This window comes from Sphaeramia orbicularis, chromosome 18, assembly GCF_902148855.1.
Source record: "Sphaeramia orbicularis chromosome 18, fSphaOr1.1, whole genome shotgun sequence".
NCBI classification, from domain to species: domain Eukaryota; kingdom Metazoa; phylum Chordata; class Actinopteri; order Kurtiformes; family Apogonidae; genus Sphaeramia; species Sphaeramia orbicularis.
In genome coordinates, this window is record NC_043974.1 from 18,097,081 (window position 1) to 18,117,070 (window position 19,990).

The 19,990-nt window shown below is 37.0% G+C and overlaps 1 protein-coding gene across 1 annotated transcript in view; it reads right to left on the reverse strand.

Moving 5' to 3' along the window:
* The window catches only part of LOC115438984 (calcium/calmodulin-dependent protein kinase type II delta 1 chain), a 168,527-nt gene that overhangs the window by 33,820 nt on the left and 114,717 nt on the right, over nucleotides 1-19,990 (reverse strand). The window contains 3 exon segments of the mRNA XM_075353536.1: nucleotides 3,900-3,983; nucleotides 9,157-9,259; nucleotides 18,255-18,327. Coding sequence (XP_075209651.1) covers nucleotides 3,900-3,983; nucleotides 9,157-9,259; nucleotides 18,255-18,327 — 260 coding nt within the window.

Here is a 19,990-nt window from a genome sequence, read left to right on the forward strand (position 1 = left end):
TTTAACGTGTTAGGTAGAGTACATACCCTGCCTTTTTAAATTCTACTTTTCTTTTTAATCTAACTTATTTTTTAGCTATTTACATTCTGTATTTATTGTTGCTGTGGTGTGACTGTTTCTGTAGAGCGGTGACCATATTTTGAATATCATTATATATATATATATAATGATATATTTTCAAAAAAATCAAACTTCTCTCAGTTTTTGATGTGAACGTTTACCAGACCTGGATCTTCATGTACAAATATGTTCACTTAACTCACATTCTTCCCAAAGTTTTTCAGAATTTTTTTATGTTGTCTTCTATTATTCACAACTATTCGACACGATATTCAAGCAAATTTTATCTTCCGTACTGCCAAACTTCTGTCAGTCAGTATTCCCTTAAATATCATGGGACAAACCTCTGGAATAATTTACGACCGGTACTTCAATCAACATCTACTTTGCCATTGTTTAAGAAGCATCTGAAAAGGACTTTCATTCATGAAAAAATGCAGGGCTATATATCATTTAATTTGTATTTGGTGATTTGTAATGTGATTTACATTTTTATTGCTTTTATTTTAGTTTATTAATTCTGTTGTATTGTATTTTTAATTCTTTTTTTCTTTCTTCTTGTGTATTGTTCATTTTGGGGAGGTGTTCATAAAAGCCTCTATTGGCTTCTAACCTCTCCTGCACAATTTTGTTACTTGTTTGAATGTTGTTGTTTTCTTTTGCTGTTTTATTATGCAAATGAATAAATAAAATAAATATCCCCTTGAGGATTAATAAAGTCTATCTATCTATCTATCTATCTATCTATCTATCTATCTATCTATCTATCTATCTATCTATCTATCTATCTATCTATCTATCTATCTAATTCTTCTTTTTTTGTCATTTTTGCCATTTGTAAATAAAACTATGTCTGCTCATTAATGTGTTTCAATTCAGTTCACACAAAAAAAGTAAAAAGCACTGTGCAAGAATCCCAACTGAAAAAAATTGCCCAAAAATTAAAAAATATCCTTAACTTTTTGTTTGTAGTGTATGTATTTGTAATGACAGGGAAAACCAGAGGATACAGAGGAAAGCCGTGCAGCATGATGAGAACAGTTCAATTCAATACAGAAAGATACCTGCCCAGAGAATCCTCATAAAAACACATTAATATTAGCATTTCCCACATTTCTTAAACAGAAAATGCTCCCTGGGCTGATGAAAGGTCACTATCCTATAATTAAGGCAGATTTTCCTTAGAGGCTTATGAGGGCAAATGTAACAAAAGGGTTATGTTTAAGCTAATAAGTGCCATCACTTCCATAACCCAATTCTCTGTTATGTGTGTGAAGAAGATATGAAAGTAGAAATATAAGAGGAGGGATAGCTAGATGCCTGGGAAACACAGTGTCCCACATGTAACTCACCTGATTTGACCTAGAGGTTTTTTTGGGGTTTTTTTTCTGGAGGAGAGTGCTTCTTGTTCTTCCTTTTTTTTGTAAAGCCAAAGTACAAATCCAAAACTGACAGGGACACCACACTGTTGCTGAAGGGACTGTGGATCAATGCAGGTGGACCGAGTTCACTTATTTTTATTTTACACTCACACACCCAAACCCTCTGGCTAAATGTAGGGCATGTAATATCTAGGGTTTTGGGCTTTAAAATAGACGGGTCATTCTCCTCTCTGTATCTGTGAGTCCTTCCTGAGGGTTTTCCTCGTTGCAAGAAAAAAAAGTGTCAACAAATGCTGGCTTAGAGGAAACCTCCAACTGTGGGGATTGTCAATTATCTAACACTCCATGGAAAAGATGACTTCTAAAACTGAAGAAAGATGAAGAGAAAAATACTAGAGGAGATGGAACTGTCACACTGTCACTTTTGCTTCACATCAGTGGAAAAGCTTCTGTATCAAGACCTGCATCTGTTCTTGTCTGATATTTACCTTCGCCGTTATGTTTTCATTGGGGTTTGTCTGTCTGTCCGTTTTGTCTGTTAGCAAGATAACTCAAAAAGTTATGGATGGATTTTCATGAAATTTTCAGGACATGTTGATACTGGCATAAGGAACTAATGATAAAATTTTGGTGGTAATCGGGGGGGACGGGATGTGTGTGTGTGTGTGTGGGGGGGGATTTTTTTGTTTGTTCGTCTGTCTGTTAGCAAGATAACTCTAAAAGTTATGGATGGATTTGGATGAAATGTTCAGGAAATGTTGATACCGGCACAAGGAACAAATGATTAAATTTTTGGGCCGGGGGGGTGGACAGGACTGATCTGCCTTGGCGGAGGTCTGTGCTCTCCAAGTGCTTTTCTGATTGGTTCATAGTAAGGTGAAAATGGCATTTAAAAAAAAGCTCCCTGCAGAAAAAAGGCAATAATCAGCATATTGAAACTAAGGTGTACACATGATACCTGTCACATGCAGAATAAGGCCATATTCTGAATAACAGAGGAGTAACAGAAACATCAAACAACTTAATGTCAAAATCTGCAGCTTTGCACAGACATTCTGTAAGGTGTCCCACAGATAAATATAGCGTACGTCAGTAGTGGCTATAGACACACACCGTGCACTTAGTTGGGTGTGCTTCTGTAACCAGGAAACGTGGTTTTTGATTGGCTGGCGAGCTGTCAGGAAAAGATGAAAGGCCCTCTATGTGCCAAGACAGTCTGACTGCAAACACAACACAGCTTATTGTTTGTGTGGACACATGAAAACACACATACGCCTCTACCAACCCCTGTGTGTGTCTGACACCTTGAGCCCAGGTGGCCTGGACTGTGATAAGTGTGTTTAATGAGGATCAGCAATGATTAATTCAAGGGGTTGGAGCCCTCTGAACTTCGCTGTGGTGAATACACTGAACACACACACAGGTTATCTACAGGAGAAAATACTAAATAGGACAAAAATATTGAAATGAATGTAACAGAACTACAGGTATTTAGATTTCACCTTTAAATATGGTGAAACTCTCACAGTATTTACAACTATAATGTGAGACATATGTTAAAATAAGCTAAGACAGGGTATTGGTGTCACTTGGATTATAACAAGAAGAGGTTCGTGTTTTTCTCATCCTAAGAACTTCACATATTCCCTCATTGGTGGAAGGAACATTAAAGCACTCACATTTATCTGAAGCCCTTCAGTTCTATAGCAGACTTTAACATTAAAGAGTGTCACAGAATTAGCTGACATGTTATGAATATGAAACTAGTACCATTTGCTGCTCAGAATACGTCCTGACGCATGTTAAGGGTGTAAATCTAAATTATGTCACATATCAAATGGAAGCTGCTTTATAAAGGTCCACACTCAAGGATTCACACTCACATATTACAGACTTTTTTTATTTATTTATTTATTAAATCACTAAGACCTTGAGGACATTTACACAAACCAGTAGTAGAAATGGACAAAAAGAAGACAGCACATGTGCAGATATGTTGTGGAGTGAGAAAGAAAGTACTACTGGCCTTGGTAGAGGTGTGCGCTCTTATAGATTCAGCTATATGACCTTAAATACCACAATAAACCATTAATTTGTCCAAAATCAATGTAAAAAATAAGCACAGTGCAACACATTCTGCAGTTTTGCTTACTATAGCTGTTGTTTTAAATGTGCACAAATAAATAAAACGTGAGTATTATTGACTCTGGAGGCCAGGTATGTTCTTTGAAGCCTCTTTGATCATCTCCAGGAAAGGCATCTGACTGGTTTTCAGGCAATGACATTTATGTGCATCTAAAAATAAGCAGCCGCTCCATGTGGCTTCTCCTAATTAAACTAATTGACCATTGAAGTGTTTTGTGCCATGACATGTTATTGCACTTCTAATTGTATTATATTCGGTGCAATCACAAAAAAGCCTCTGTTTTCTATTGGAGTGTCAGAGTAAAGTCTTACCGCAGGCCCACATGTCCACCGGTTTACCGTAGGGATCTTTCCTCAGCACCTCTGGAGACAGATACCCTGGTGTCCCAGCAAAACCTGCAGCACAAACAAACACATCACAGTTTTACCTCCACGTTGCAACCAAGATTTATATTATTTAGAGCGGGGGTGTCAAACTCATTTTAGTTCAGGGCCCACATTAAGCCAAATTTGATCCGAAGTGGGTCGGCCCAGTGAAATAATAACATAATAATAAATAAATAATGTCAACTCCAAATTTTCCTCTATGTTAGAGAGCAAAAGAAGTAAAATTATGCAATGAAAATGTTTATATCTACCAACTATCCTTAAAAACAATGTGAATAACATGAACAAACTGAAATTTCTTAAGAAAACAAAGTGCAATTTTAACAATATTCTGTCTCAGTTTATCATTTACACATATAAATTACAACTTACAGATCACAGTGGATCTACAAATACACAAAACATTTAATAACAGGTAGAATATTGGTAAACTTGCATGTGAGACCTTTCAAAATGTTCATATTTGTTCAGGTTATTCGCATTTTTGTGAAATGATAGTTTGTTTTAGTGTAAATACAGTAAAATGGCATGAAAATGTTCACAATTACAAAGAGAAAAACTTTGAGTTGTGAGTATTTATAGGTTATTATGATAGGATTTTATTGATCAGACCCACTTGAGATTAAATTGGTCTGTATGTGGAACCTGAACTATAATCATTAATATCTTCAGTGCAATTTTTGCGTTTCACAAATTCATCCCAGGAGCCAGACTGGACCCTTTGGTGGGCCAGATTTGGCCTCCGGGTCGCATGTTTGAGACCTCTGATTTAGAGCATTAGTGTCTCACAAGTCTATCTAACTGTTAGCAAATCCTTTCACTGCAGCTAACAATCAGTGGTCACATTAAGTTAAGTTTATGAGGCCACTTCAACAAGCTCCAAGAATGGAAAACACCCTTCTTGGCTCATAACCAGATCCACACAGCCTACTTTAAAAAGCCTCCAAGTACCAGCTCACCCTTTGGGCCATGAATCGTAGTACAACTAGTAGTAAGTAGGCACACGAAGTGAACTGGTTCCAGATGGCAGCTGGCACTGGGGGATTCAACTAATTATTCTGTTTCTACAGGGAATAGAGGGGAGAAATAGGACTGAAATCTATCCAATCCAAATGGAATAAAGAGCTGAGAGCAGTGGCACACCTACTCCCTTTAGGTACGAGGAGTGACTGGCTCCGTAGTGACGATGTTCATTTGATTTGGATGTTGAGTCAAATGCAAAACTAGGACAAATATTCCAGGTTATATTTCATATTTTTAATCAGCCCAGTGAAACAATCACTGCGCAAGAAAGCAGGTGAAAAAAGTCTGTTCTCACGACACTTCTCCAATCCAACAATATGATACATATATAGGATTTATAATTTAATATTTTAGAACACTTTTAGATTCTGGGAAAACTGTCAATGTAAAGAAAACATATGCATAAAATCTGACTAAACCATTTTACTTTTTTGTGATAGTTTGTTCCTAACTATCACAGTCCCTACAACATCCAACATCATCACATTTCTTTCTTTCTTTTTTTTTTTTTTTTTTTTTTAGCAAAAATTGATGCGGAAACAAAGGGAACTGCCAAATCTGCCAGTGACTGAAAATTCAATACAGTATCACAAAGCATAATAATGCAATGTTAAAGTTGTTGCTAATTTTCTTACACTCGTAGTTTTTATCAATATATTTGACATTTGGCCATAAGTGAAAGATGAAAATTAATATCTTTTAATTTTTTTATAATTAAACAACAACAACTAAGCACATTTGTAAATCATGTCTGAAAAATCAACAATGGTAAAGCATGAAATTTAATTAGGGATGTAACGATCACCGGTATAATGATAAACCGCGGTAAAATTGCAGACGGTTAGTTTTACCGTTTAAATTCTAATTATCATGATAACCGTGTTTGATTACCACACTTTTCCATAGAAAACACCTATACAAAGATCTGTTTTTATGTCAAATATTTGAGTATAGTTTTAATTTATTACGATTTTAATTATATATTCCTAATATTTGGAACCAATATTCACTTTTAAAGTCTTTGAAAAGGTTCGTTAAGCATCTTTGTATTATTTATACAATAAATTATATACATTTTTCAAATTGGATTTTATTTTTTTTGTGTGTGTTTTTTGTCCTTTTGTGTTGATATAGTTGGTTAAAGTGCAATTATAATAGACAGATGATAGAAATGAAGTTGTGCTGAAAAAACAGATACTAAACGTGTATAGTAAACATTTGTTTATATAGTATATAAAGGCAAAATCAAAAGGACTGAAAAACGGACAAAATAGGCTCAGACCACTAAGGGTTAATACTTGAATGTTTCTGCCAACAGAAGGGATATTGTGCCATTTATTTTATTTTATTATTATTTTTTTGAATACAACTTGGTTAAATTATTTCAGTGTGTGTATTAGTATTTTCTGAACATTTTGAGCACAGTTTCAACAATACCACGATAATAATGATAACCGTGATAATTTTGGTCACAATAACCGTGATATGAAATTTTCATATCGTTACATCCCTAAATTTAATATAAACACAGTCCATATAAGTTCACTGTTCAGAAAATAAAACAAAAAGACAACTCTCAATATGTCTTCCCTTCTTCTTTTTTTTTTTTTTTTTGGAAAATTAATATCTTCTCAATAACAAAACTATGCATGGTGTGATCAAAACCTGTGGGCAAACATGCAATCAAGCACTCAACAACAATTTACAAATTTATATCTAATTGTTTCAAATAACTAGAGTATCACTGAACTCATTTTTAACTGTGATTAGAAGGTAGTACAGCTGATCCTACCCCGTCTGTACTGAACATCTGCAAAACTGCAAACCCCAGGCATGGAAAATGTCTGTCTTCAAGTATAGAACAAATGTCATTAAAGCCCTTATTTTCTCTGAACTCTTGTTACCTGGGGATCTTCTGTAATTTGGACCAACTGCAGTGGTCGTCTGGATCCTAATCAGAGGTGAACGTGTCATGTCTGTGATTTATGAAGTCAAAACTGGACCATAAATGGCCTCCCATATGTTTCCAAACACAGAAGACATGCGATAATATTCAACGGCTCATTATTTGGGGTTTGGGTTATTGCAAGGGTTTTTGTTTTCCCTACTGAGAATTATGGGAATTGCTATGGCAATTAGAAATGAATAAGTTTGGTGCAAACACAAGCAGCTCATGTTGCTACCCAAGTTACAAGTTCAATCCATCAAAAGAGAGAAGGTAAAATGAATGCAGATGTATTCAACAGACAGAACAGTTACTAGGTAGTAAATCAGTGGTTCTCAACCTTTTTTGAACAAACATTCCCTCATCTCATCATGTGCCTCCTGCCGCCGCTTCTTATACGAAATTGTGCTTGCTGCATAGGAATTTATTTGGGGATGTTGCTATGGAGATTACACGCTGGTAGTGGGGAAAGGAGATCATCAGCAGCACTGGTATTTTTAATCACGCCCAAAGTATACAAGGTATATAAAAAAAATAAAAAAATAAAAACGATAGGGTTAGGGTTAACTTGGCCTGTCCTCAGTGACATTTTCAGGCCTAAACAAGTTGAATTAACTTTGAAAGGCAGGAACAGCTGCCATGGGTAAAGAAATGAAACTGACATGGTGGCCACAGTGTTAATGCTGTAACCTGGCAATTTTATGGAAAACAAGATGGATGCCCGTTGTCCCCTCCCATGACCTTTGATTGGATTTAAATCCCACTGCTACTTCGCGCAAACCAGTTTTAACTTGGATTGCGCAATTTGCCCCTGCTCACTCATGCATGAAATCCTGGGTCTGTAAATCTGGACAAATATCCATCAATCTCCTACTTACTGACATCCATAAAAGAAAATTCCAAAAATTATCAAATGCAGAACTGGGGGTAATTTTTCAAAATGTATAGTTTTTTTTGATACACCCTGCATAGTTACCCGCTCCCCAAAGGGGAGGCTAGGGGTATTGTTTTTGGTTCAGTTTGTTTGTTTGTTAACGCTCCCGCAGCAAAACTATTGGTTGAATTCATACCAAATTTGGTTTATAGATTGCCAGTGACCCAAAGTGGATGTCATTACATGTTGGGAAAAATAGGTAAAAGTTTCAATTTTTTATGAATTTTCTTTTCCCCTTTTACTTATCTAGGGCAAAAATTCACATGTCTGTAGCAGCCGAACTATTGGTTGAATTCATACCAGACTGGGTTTATAGATTGCCAGTGACCCAGCACACCAATTTTGTTTCAATTTACTTCAAACTTGGAACATATATAGAGGCAATTGATATGCTGACATCACCACACACATAGACATGATTACATCAGCTGGATCAATGCCAAAATAAACAACAAGTGCGAGGGGTGGGGTTTGTTGTGCCTGGCACCACTTGCTTTATATAATTTCATGTTCAAATTAGTAAAGTTTGTTCTGATATAGATACTTATACATTGTGATGAATAACAGTGACCAATGCCCCCTATTTGAGCCTGAATGCCGCCCCTCTCAGCTTTCTCGCTCAAAACGCCCCCCAGTGTTGTCCACACACCCCTGCTGACAAAACCTACAGTAAATGTTACTACTAGTACTACTTTTTGATAGTTCAGCTATCTGTGCATCAACTGCATCCATGTGTCTCCCTCTACCCCCCGCCCCCCTTTCCCCAGTCTCTCTCTCTCCTTTATCCTCTATCTTTAACCCTAACTGGTTAAGGCAGACGGCCATCCTCCAGGAGTCAGGGTCTGCTCCAGGTTTCTGCCTGTTAAAGGAAGTTTTTCCTCACCACTGTCACCAGTCACAAGTGTTTGCTCCTGGAGGATTCTGTTGGGTTTCTGTAACTTGGCTTGATCATCTGGTTCCAACCGGCTCTATATGTAAAGTGTCATGAGATAACTTTTGTTTTGATTTGGCGCTATATAAATAAAATTAGATTGATTGATGGATAAATGATTAAACCTATAACTAACAACCGGACACTTCCTAACCCATATTGGAATCATACTAATATTAGGAATAATGTGAATAAATTCTCAGGCTCTTTCTCATGTGAAGACTCCAGACATGAAACACAGATGGAGGAGAAAACAGATAATAGTCCCATGAAAGTAAGCCACAAACAGATACACGCTACCACAAAAGATGAAAACAAATTAGAAATGATTGATACAGTGTGTACTCACCAAACCATGCCTGCTGGTCTCCCTGCACTTCAATGGCCAGGCCAAAATCTGCCAGTTTAACCGCCGCCCCCTTCAACTTGCTGGCTAGGAGCAAATTCTCTGGCTTGGAATAAAAGAACAGATACAAACTTTTAGTATCCTGCACTAGTACGGTGAGATTCGCTTAACAAAAGGTACAAAGCAGCGACGAGGAGGCTTTGGTGGAGATTCACTTTGGTGTTTGGCGTTGGGCTTATTCTGGTTCAGTGTAACCACAATAAGGACTGATGTCATTAAATGTGTTGGTGTGTTTAACAGTTCATGTCTGTAGCAGCCGTCAGCTCCAACTCACACACATCTACACCAAGAAGGTTTGTCAGCATCACAGTCCAACTTGTGCACACTGAGCCACCACTGACTCATGCGGTGTAATGAGGCCCATTCGGTTCAGACGGGGGCCAATGCTGACCTCAGCCCAGTGGCGTTGGGTTGATGTCATTCAACAACATGCTAACAAGGCTGATCTCATGAAATCACGTTGTATGTCACGGCAGTTCTTATGGCATTTAGCGTGCTACACATTTTCATCCTTTTGCATGTTTTTCCAGCGCCGTGTCAATTTCCGCCAAGATCTCCAGTTCACATAACCCTAACCCTCAGTGCGTGGTATTTAACACGGCGTGAACATACGCGTGAAAAGCTTATAATGCGTACAGATAACACATGAGTCATGATATCACGTTGTGCTGACGGGCTGTGGTCAAATTGGCCGAGCGTGTTAGGCTGGTGGGGTCGGACTCTACCAGGACTCCTCAAACCCCCACTGGAGGAAGGGGTGTGGCTTCAGGGAACATCAGGAGGATGATGAATAGATCTGCTGACATTTTTAAAGCAGTTTCAGTGATGCAGCCTAATAATAAATTCACATAGTTCAACTGTAATACATTAGCAACAAAAGGGAGAGTATTGTTGAAGAGAGAAACTACTCCATCGTCTAAGTGGATGTATAAGCCATGATTCACACGGAGCTACACTTAATGTGATTTACGTTTTCACCCACATAAACCCGTCCTACAGCACATTTAATGTCTTATTCTGATTTATTTTATAGATTTACAGGCAACATAACTGAACTTTCCTCATAAATAAGATTTCATTTACCTTCCATGCCATCCACAAAAACATACTTTGTAAATTACTGGCACAAACTGGTGTAAAAAGTGTAAAAACAGATACATGGTCTGTCTATTGTCAGACAAAATGATCAAACTGAACCATGAACATACTTTTTGGATGGTTTGAAAGTTACAGCTTTCATCAGATATTAAATGAAAGAATGATGATAAAAAACAAACAAACAAACAAACAAACAAACAGATGAGGAAAAATTAACCATAGCAAGCATATGAGAAGAGGAGGAGATGAAGGTTGACTAGAAATAATGCCATTAAAAAAATCCGGATTAGAAGACACGAACCTTGATTTGGAGTTTCGGATGTGAAAAGGCCAAAAACGCAACAATAAGAAAAAATCTGCAAAGCTAATGTCAGTGATCTTAATGACCACTTACACAGCCACGCCAAAAAAGAAAAAGTGTCCACCTGCATTAACTGAGCCCATAGTTCTGACTCTTCCATTGGATATTTACTGCAGTGATTAATACTCGTATGCGTCACCTGCAACCGGCTCTTTAAATCTAACCGATGCAGTAGCTTCTCATTTGATAAAAAGCATAAAGACTGGACTGTGTTTCAATGGAAAAAGGTCATGTGATCTAATGAGTCCAGATTGACCCTGTTCCAGACGGATGGTTACATCACGGTAAAAAAAGAGGTGGATGAAATGATTACCTATCATGCCTAGTGCCTACAGTACAAGCCTGTGGGGGCAGTGTTATGGTCTGGGGTTGGTTCAGTTGATCAGTGATGTTATGAATGCACCAAATAAGCAGGTGTGAACATCAGTGGAGTTTGTCTTCCCTGATGACACAGACTTATTCCATGATGACAACACTAGGATTCATCAGGATCAGGTTGTTAAAGAGTGGACTGGACACTAGAGTCCACACCAAGGTTATAATAGTTTTGGATTTTTCATTACAGTTTAGTTTTATTTAGTTTTCACTTTTTGTTCTCTAATTCAGTTAGTTTTAATTAGCTTTTATAGCAGGTTTGCTAGTTTTTATTAGTTTTCTTTTTTTTCCTAAATGCTTAGTTTTAAAACTAAGGCAACACAGTGGTGTAGTGGATAGCACTCGTGTCTCACAGCAAGAAGGTCCTGGGTTCGATTCCAACACCAGTCGATGGGGGTGGGACCTTTCTCTGTGGAGTTTGCATGTTCTCCCCGTGTTTGCATGGGTTCTCTCCGGGTACTCCGGCTTCCTCCCACCATCCAAAGACATGCACTGATAGGTTAATCTAAATTGCCCATAGGTGTGAATGTGACAGTGACTGTTTGTCTCTATATGTCAGCCCTGTGATGAACTAACGACATGTCCAGGGTGCCCATAAGGAGCTGGGATAGGCTCCAGTGACCCTAGTGAGGATAAAGCAGGTTCTGAAAATGGATGGATGCTTAGTTTTAGTTAAGTTTTAGTTTTTTCATATCTTTAACCCTCCGGTATCCCGTCCAGCAAGGCCCTTACTAAGCTCTAAGTGTGCCTTTTTCACACACTTGTGGAATAATGTCAAAAAAAATTTCATGCAGTTTGTTTTTAATTCTTTTACACTTTTTTCTATTTCATCAGCTTGAGCCATAAATAAAAATACCAAATACTCATTAACTGTCACTTTTTTAACCCTTTAAATGCCGTGTTTGTAATGTAAACAAACCATTTTTTTTTTATGCAAAAAACACACAAAAATATTTTTTTTCAATATCCTACATAAAAAGTGGATCACATGTTATTTGATTTTTGCACCCTGGCATATGTCAATGATTAACTCCAACATTGGTTAATTTGCATTATTATTTTTGGTGCTAGGTCAAATGTTCAAAAATACTAGCATCTGTTACCAAGTGTACGAAAAATGCACACCTATAAATCAAACTATTAAATATTATATATTGAGTTATTTTTCTGCTCTAATTGGATTTTATTTTTGTAAAACAAGGTCAGCCCTAATCATACATATCAAATGGAAGAAATAGTGCGTTTTAGGCACACTTGGGAGACAGATGCTAGTCTTGTAATTTTCTTTTGTTTACAATGTGCAGATTTTAGTTGGTGGCCAGAATTTTAAAGATCATGCAAAAATGAACAACTTTTGATTTCTAACCTTATTTAAATTGTAAAAAATAATATGAAGCTTTTTAAAATGAAGTGCAAAGTGTGCCTAAAAGGCGCACCCAGATACCGGAGGGTTAATCTTCTTCACTGTTGTATTCAAATAAATCTCACACAGGACTCTACTGCTTTCTTCCAACTTTAGTCTTATAGTCGCCAGGTAGAGTGGGGACAAGAAGATGACTCTAAACAAGTGACAAGAAGTGACGGAGCGTGAAGTGCTGTATGGTGCCACCAGCTAAAATTGCTCAAGCAAAATAAATCAACTTCATATTAATCCGACACTGACAAAGATGAAAACAAAGGGAATTTTATCCATAATTGTTATACGTGTGTTAGTTTTGTAAGCACACAATACAGTTTCAGTTAGTTATGTTTTTTCTTTTAATTATAGTTTTCATTAATTTCAGTTAATGAAAATGTTCTAGTTTGCGTCATTTCATTTTCGTTAACATTAATAACCTTGGTCCAGACCTGAAACCCTATTGAAAAACTTCCCACAGTGGACCGACTTTCCCATCATCAGTATAAGTTTTTCACCTAAAATGAATCCAAGCGTGGATGGAAATCAATTCTGTGACATTTACTGTGACACTGTATATGTATTTGTGTCAAAAACAGCATCACACTGAATGAGTTTCATAATCAAAGCTGAAGGTGGTGAAAAAGAAATGTTATGTTTGAGATTTTGTGTTTTTTGTCCTGGCAGTTTAATATCCATATGTAGTCCTTAAACATGCATATATCTTCTAATCTATTGAATGAAAATGTAAAATCTGTAAGTGACAGTAGAAACAAGTGTAGCTCAGCATGAACTTTGGCTTATACACCTCCTCTGATGCTGCATACACATCACCTGCACATATATTTCAGTATTGCCTGTACTTCACTGGCATCAGTCTCTACATCTACAAAAATCAGTTATTTTCATCAGTTAATGTGTTTTTTTTTTTAAGTTGTTAGAGCAGTTTTCTGTGCAAGTCAAAGGGGCATACAGTGTGCACTGAGGTTGAGGATGAGGAGAGAAGGGAGGAATGCAAAAGGAAAGGAGGGGGAAATGCAGTCAGCGGTGACATGCAGTCATTGCAAACACAACCCATTACCCATAAGCCCATGTTAACTACAGGTAAACACAAGTCAGATAAAAGACAAAGGAAAGTACAGGATAGTATGGAACTTTTCTGACTCCAAAATCTAAACCTATTACCAAATGATTTTCTCTCATTTTGGTGCATTTCAGGGCATCCAGATACCAGGATTGCTGAGAACGAAAGGTAAAATTCTGTACATGCCAACATTTTAGGTGCACGCTTTCAGTTCTTAATATTTTGATCAGAACCCCATTAATCCAATCAGTGGATTGCAGACATCATGTGGTTTTTACATATGGAGAAGATGAGTTGTACATTAGCAGGATCAACTGCAAAATTCTATAAAGCATGGCAGCCTTTTCTAAAATACATAGAAACTTATAGAATGAGCACTTTATCACGACTTTAATACCAAATCAGCAGTCATCACCTGGATAACTGTAGGTATTATACATATTGTGTTTCTTTTGGTTTTAAACTTGATATTTATTTAATGTTATTTCATTTATTTTTGCTTTTTCTATGCCTTCACATCTAGAATTTGTGTGAATGCCATGTGCTTCCTGTTCATATTCCTGATGTCTTTTGGTATATACAGTATATGTACATGTTTATGTTTATATCTAGGTTGGGGGTGGGGACTTATGTTAAAAAGGACAGGAAAAATATACACACTGTATGATGCATCCATGTTATGTAGTTGAAAATCCATAAATTATAAAAAAAAAAAAAGAAAAAAAGAAACATTAATCCCTTCCTTGTGCTATGAATCCAGTATTTATTCCAAATAAAGTCATGTCTTTTTTTTTTGTCAAATTAACTGTGTTTCTTGGACCAATAGTCTTCATGTGAACATTTTTTTTGTTTTGTATCCATGGCTTTCACTGATTCTTTTGCTGAGAATTATCATCAAAGATAGAAATGATCTCCAATACTAAAAGATAAAATCCTAGTCGTGAAAAACTCAAGTTCTCTTTCAAGTATAGAGACTAAAAGATGATCTTCAAAAGCTCCTTCCTTAAAAAGTTTTGGAACATTAGGTTTATGATCACGCAATTCATGGCAACGTTTCCTTACACAGAAACACCTGCCAAATTCTTTATCGAATCACTTAATACTACAAATATTTTTAGTCATTAATTGTGTCTTCATGTGGCTTTCAGGTCTGTAGTTTAATTTACAGCTGCCACACACATGCAAATGTAGTCAAACATCCAGGTAATAAATACAAATAAATACCTAGGATGTATTTTACTGATGACAGGGTCCAGGATGTGGTCAGGTTCACTTGCAAAGAAGCTGTCACATCAGAAAACTACATTCATCATGTAAACCTGCACTGCATGAGACAGGATTTCTGAGTACACAAAGCTCTGTTCATATCAGACTGGTCAGGACTGATGCTGCCTTCTTGCTGCTGGTGTGTAATAGTTGTAATTGGATTGTGTTTAATACAGTAAGCCATAAAGTAGATAGAATTACTGGTTTCCTCAACCGGCCCGGGGGTTCTGCTTCAATCTGCGGGACTACTACTGTTATGGTTACTGTACAAACTGCACTTGTGAGCAAAATGTTGCACTCAGACAAGTTTCCCCTGGAGCATTTCCTTCTTTAACACAACGGGGAGTATCTGACAAGTGGCTCAGCAAACTAGGAACTGAGGTAGAAAGTAAGAGGGCAATTAAAAGAGGTTAAAAACTACAACCCTGGCATATGAGGTTTTTTTCCCTGTCACAATACAGTCAGCATTTAATTTCCAGACTCAAGAAATTAGTCTAATATCACCCTTTGTTGCTGATGTTAAAGTAAAAGAAGAAATGGTAAAAGTTCAGAAGTAAGAAGAATGTGTCATCACATTCCAAAAAAAAGGTCTGATGGTGTCAATAAATCAAAATGTCTAGACTCTAGACTATCCACCTACTCTATAAAGCTTTACAAGAACTTTATAAAGACAGCTGTGTGTTTCTACTCTGTGCTCCATGTGTGGGTGCGTTACACTGTGGCGTATGACCCAAATCGCTATCTGTGGAAAAGAAATCACTTGAATACACACAATGTGGCAAAAGGTGCTCTCCATAGTGCCTGTGCTCTGCGGCTTGCTTATTTGTTTTGGTTGTGTTTGTTTTGTCTTTGTGTTTCTGCACTGAGCCATGGCGGCTGCCTGGCAACAGCCAATCAGAACGCAGAGAGAGGGCAGTCGGCAAAATGCAAAAATGGGAGCTTATTATGGGTGAAGTTAGAGCAAACCTCAGACACACCCGGGTCATTTGATTGGCAAATCAGAGCTCTGGGACCAAACCACAGTGAAAAAAAAATAGCACTTGAAACAGAAACGAGAACTACCTAGAATCAGAGTTTAGTTTAACATCCTGCCTCAATACGTAAACACATACATTATTCAGTAATGATGGTGCATAATTTAACCTCACTCAACACACTAAAATAGTTCATGAGTGGGTTTGGTTCTGGTGATAGTTTGCCGTTAGAACTTCTCTAAAAAAATAAGTGAGCTAAATCTGACATTACTTACTAAAATCTACCCATTCATACTGATTATAACTATATAATACAACAACAGTGTAATGAGTCAGCTTCATGAGATTGTTCTACTAGGCTACATCTCCATTTTTTGTGTGACTATTAGTGCACTACAAGTACACCACTGTAAAAATATGACATTACAAGTGAAAGGAAGGCATGGAAAATCCTACTTAAATAAAAGCATAGAAGCATCAAGCACAAAGTGTGCAGCCAAGACTGCTGGAAGTCACAAACCTAATATTTATTTTGTATTTAAAAAGTCTGACATATTATCCAAGGAGGAAAATCTGTATAATTACTAACTACAACTGTCAGACAGTATAGCAAAACAGAGGCATAAAATAGCATAAAGCAGATATATGCTCTGCAAAACATTAACTGTTCATAAATAGACAATTAGTTCTTCCATAGAGGGGGAAAAACATGAATGATAACCGCTTTCCCAATGTCAGCAATTCACACTGCAGTAATGAATCATTTAGATAAATTTACATTAAATACAAATGAATTAGTTAAGCATCATACAAACTGTGCAGTTTTGTTTTAACCTTTAATTTGTCAGTTGTTTTATAACTTTACGAGACACATCAATAAAGGCAAAATTAGAGCTGCAGTGACCAAAAACTGTGACAAAAATGTAGGAAGTAATGCCTCAATGCTTAATTAACCAAACAGGGTAAACAGCTGATGCTAACACAGTCCAGTGCTCTGTCTGTCTGCAGCCAAAGCTTGTTTTTTGCTGCTTATAAAACATGAGCGTGGTCCAGATGAACCATGGGAGGACATTAGCTGCATGACAGTCATAAAGTCCATCTGGTATTAATGCTGGACGGCTTGATACAGCAGGGTACATTTTTTGACACATTTTACGGTGTGTGAAACGCAATTAACCCAGAGAGTCACCCTTATCAGATAGTATAAAACACACTTAAAAAAACTGCAATAAGTCATGGAAATGTGTCTCTAATCAGGTCAGTCATTTCAATGTCTAGAGTAAAACCTTGATGTGATAACAATGCAAACTTAATGAAACTTCCTAAGTTCCTTTATAAATATTAACCTTTACTATCTGTATTTATTATATACAGAAAACACTCTAAACAGAGTTGAGGAAAAAATACACTATATTCTGGAATTTCATCAAGAACCATTTTGTTTTCTTTACAAAAATGTTCACTTGTAAACATTAAAGGAGTGATATTTTGCTTTTTTAAATGGAATTATGCATTTTAAAACATTTCCCTGTGGTCTACATAAACTGTAAATGCTATACTTGGGTCTGAATTCTTCATTAATTCAACTCCACAGGTCCATCTTCAACCCTATTTCTGAGTAATGACACCAGAAAGGTCATTTTGAGCGCTGGCCCTTTAAATGCAACTGAGCCACTTCATGCTCCACCCCTTCCAGGTTGTTGGCTGTGCTGCTCTGTCCCATTCAACCAACAACTGAATATTTTAGGTAATCGTCTCTAAGTTTGGACATATTTTCAGTATGGACTTCAACCGCTGCTGCTGACAAACAATTATAGTGTACTCTGAGAAATGTTCGTCAGAAGTTTTGACCTTATATGTGCAAATGTCATGACGTAACTAGTTACAGACATAACAAATTAAGAAGAAATTAAAACAGGTTATAGAAATCCACTGGATTTTTGCCTGAATGAATATAAGGATAGCTCTGCAGCTCCTGGAGGGTTCAAATTCAAACTTTTTGAACTATTAGCGTCCAAATACACAAATAAATGTACCAAAGACTAATAAAAGTGGGTTTAGCAAAATATGACCCCTTTAAAACCAAAAGATATCCATCAGTGTTGTATAAAAAACCCAGTTGGAACACTTAAACTGAGATCCTGCAGACATTTGTTTCCTTTTAACAGGGTCTACATACAGTATGCAGAGGTGTTTTTAACTGGAGGACAGCCAATCTTACTTCCAGGCACATAAACACATTTGTGTCGTGGGTGATATTTAATCGAAACATGACCCTGGAAGGTGTAAACTAACATACTGAAGCTACTACGGGCTATTAACAATTTTTATATCAGAAAGGAGCAGAGTTACAGTGTAAGTGACAGAGGATGAGTAAAACAAGCAGCTGGACACAGAAAATAAAAGTAGAATCAAATACAGATGACAGAGGAGACACAGCCACATGACGGTGAAGTGACAGAACGTTTGTTGGTGGTGTTGACTTACCTTGAGGTCGCGGTGGACCACGCCCATCTGGTGGCAGTGGAGCACGGCCTCTAGGATCTGCTGAATGCAATGACTGCATGCAAACACCAGGGGGCCATGGGTTAGTGACAAGCTACTACTCACTGTCTGCGGCTCTGAGCTCGCTTTGACACTCGGGGAGTCGCCGGTGGCATCAGTGGGTATAGTGTTCAGATAACAAAATGAAATAACCAAACATGCGATTGAATAGCATGTTCAAAGCAATAGTACATGGATGTTTACAAAAAGACCTAAGAACAAATAATTCATTCGTATCGCTGTTATAATGTCTGTCCACCACAGATACACACAGCTAACTGCTAACCCGAGTGACAAAACAGAAGTGGCGTTAGCTCTCGGCCAATGGGAGGCCTGATCCTGATAAAGGGAGGAGGGAATCTGTGGTGTGTGGTTTGGATCTGTTCTGGTGTCTGTAAAAACAAATTCAGACCAAAGATTAACAACGAGATGAAACACTTTGGGATGTTTTAGAGAAAAGTTGCAGCGGTGTGAACTGGCACATCACATTTTGACCTTGAGCTGATGGCACTGCAGCCAACGGTTATAATAGTTTGGATTTTTCATTATAGTTTAGTTTTATTTAGTTTTGACCTTTTTTTTCTCTAATTCAGTTAGTTTTAATTAGTTTTCAGAGCAGTTTGCTAGTTTTTATTTGTTTTGTTATTTTCTAAATGTTTAGTTTAGTTCAGTTTTAGTTTTTTTAATATCTTTTATCTTCTTTGCCATCGAATTCAAATAAATCCCATACAGGACTCTGCTGTTTTCTCCCAACTTTAGTCTCCATGTTTCCAAATAGAGTGGGGACCAGAAGACGACTCTAAACCACAAGTAACAAGAAGTGACGGACCATTAAATATCATATGGTGCCACTAGCTAAAATTGTTTGAGTGAAATAAATCGATTTCATATCAATCCAATGTTGACAAAGATGAAAACTAAGGGAATTTTATCCATAATTTTTATACGTTTTAGTTAGTTTTGTAAGCACACAATAGTGTTTCAGTTAGTTATCGTTTTTTTGTTTTAATTATAGTTTTATTTATTTCAGTTAACGAAATATTTTACAATTCTAGTTTTCGTCATTTCGTTAGTTTTCGTTAACGATAATAACCTTGACTGCAGCCAACTCAGCTGGTTGGATTACTGAGGGTCATGAGATGGGTTTTCATTACAGTTTTCCAGAAAATAAAAGTGATATTTGTACAGTTTCGATGAAGTATAATTGCTATTTGTAGGCGTTTCCATTGGAGAGTGTGTGGTTTTTGATGGGTGATTCAAGTAAAGTCCTGTCTACCCGTCTCGTAAAACGTCATACTTCTCGCAGAGAGAGAAAGAAAGAGGGGGGTGCAGTCCGTGCATAACAATTTCACTCTGCAGACACGTCTGATTGTCCCAAGGCAAAGTCCTTATTTATGGCAGCGGCCAAGCACTTTTGCACAATACTTCTATATGGAAACATCTCAAAATCTGCCTCATGAAAGCGTAAAACTTTTTTAGAGTTGCAACCGATTTATCGACTCAAAGTGATCCAAAAAAATCACTCAGCCACAGTTCTCCTGAATCAAAGCTTTGTTTCCTTCATTTCTCTGCTGTTAAACATTGGTTCCAGTGTTGTGTTTCACACGGACGCTTATTGTGAAGCTTCAATTCAGGAAAACTGCAACAGAATATCTCCCTTCAATCAATTCGAGTCGATT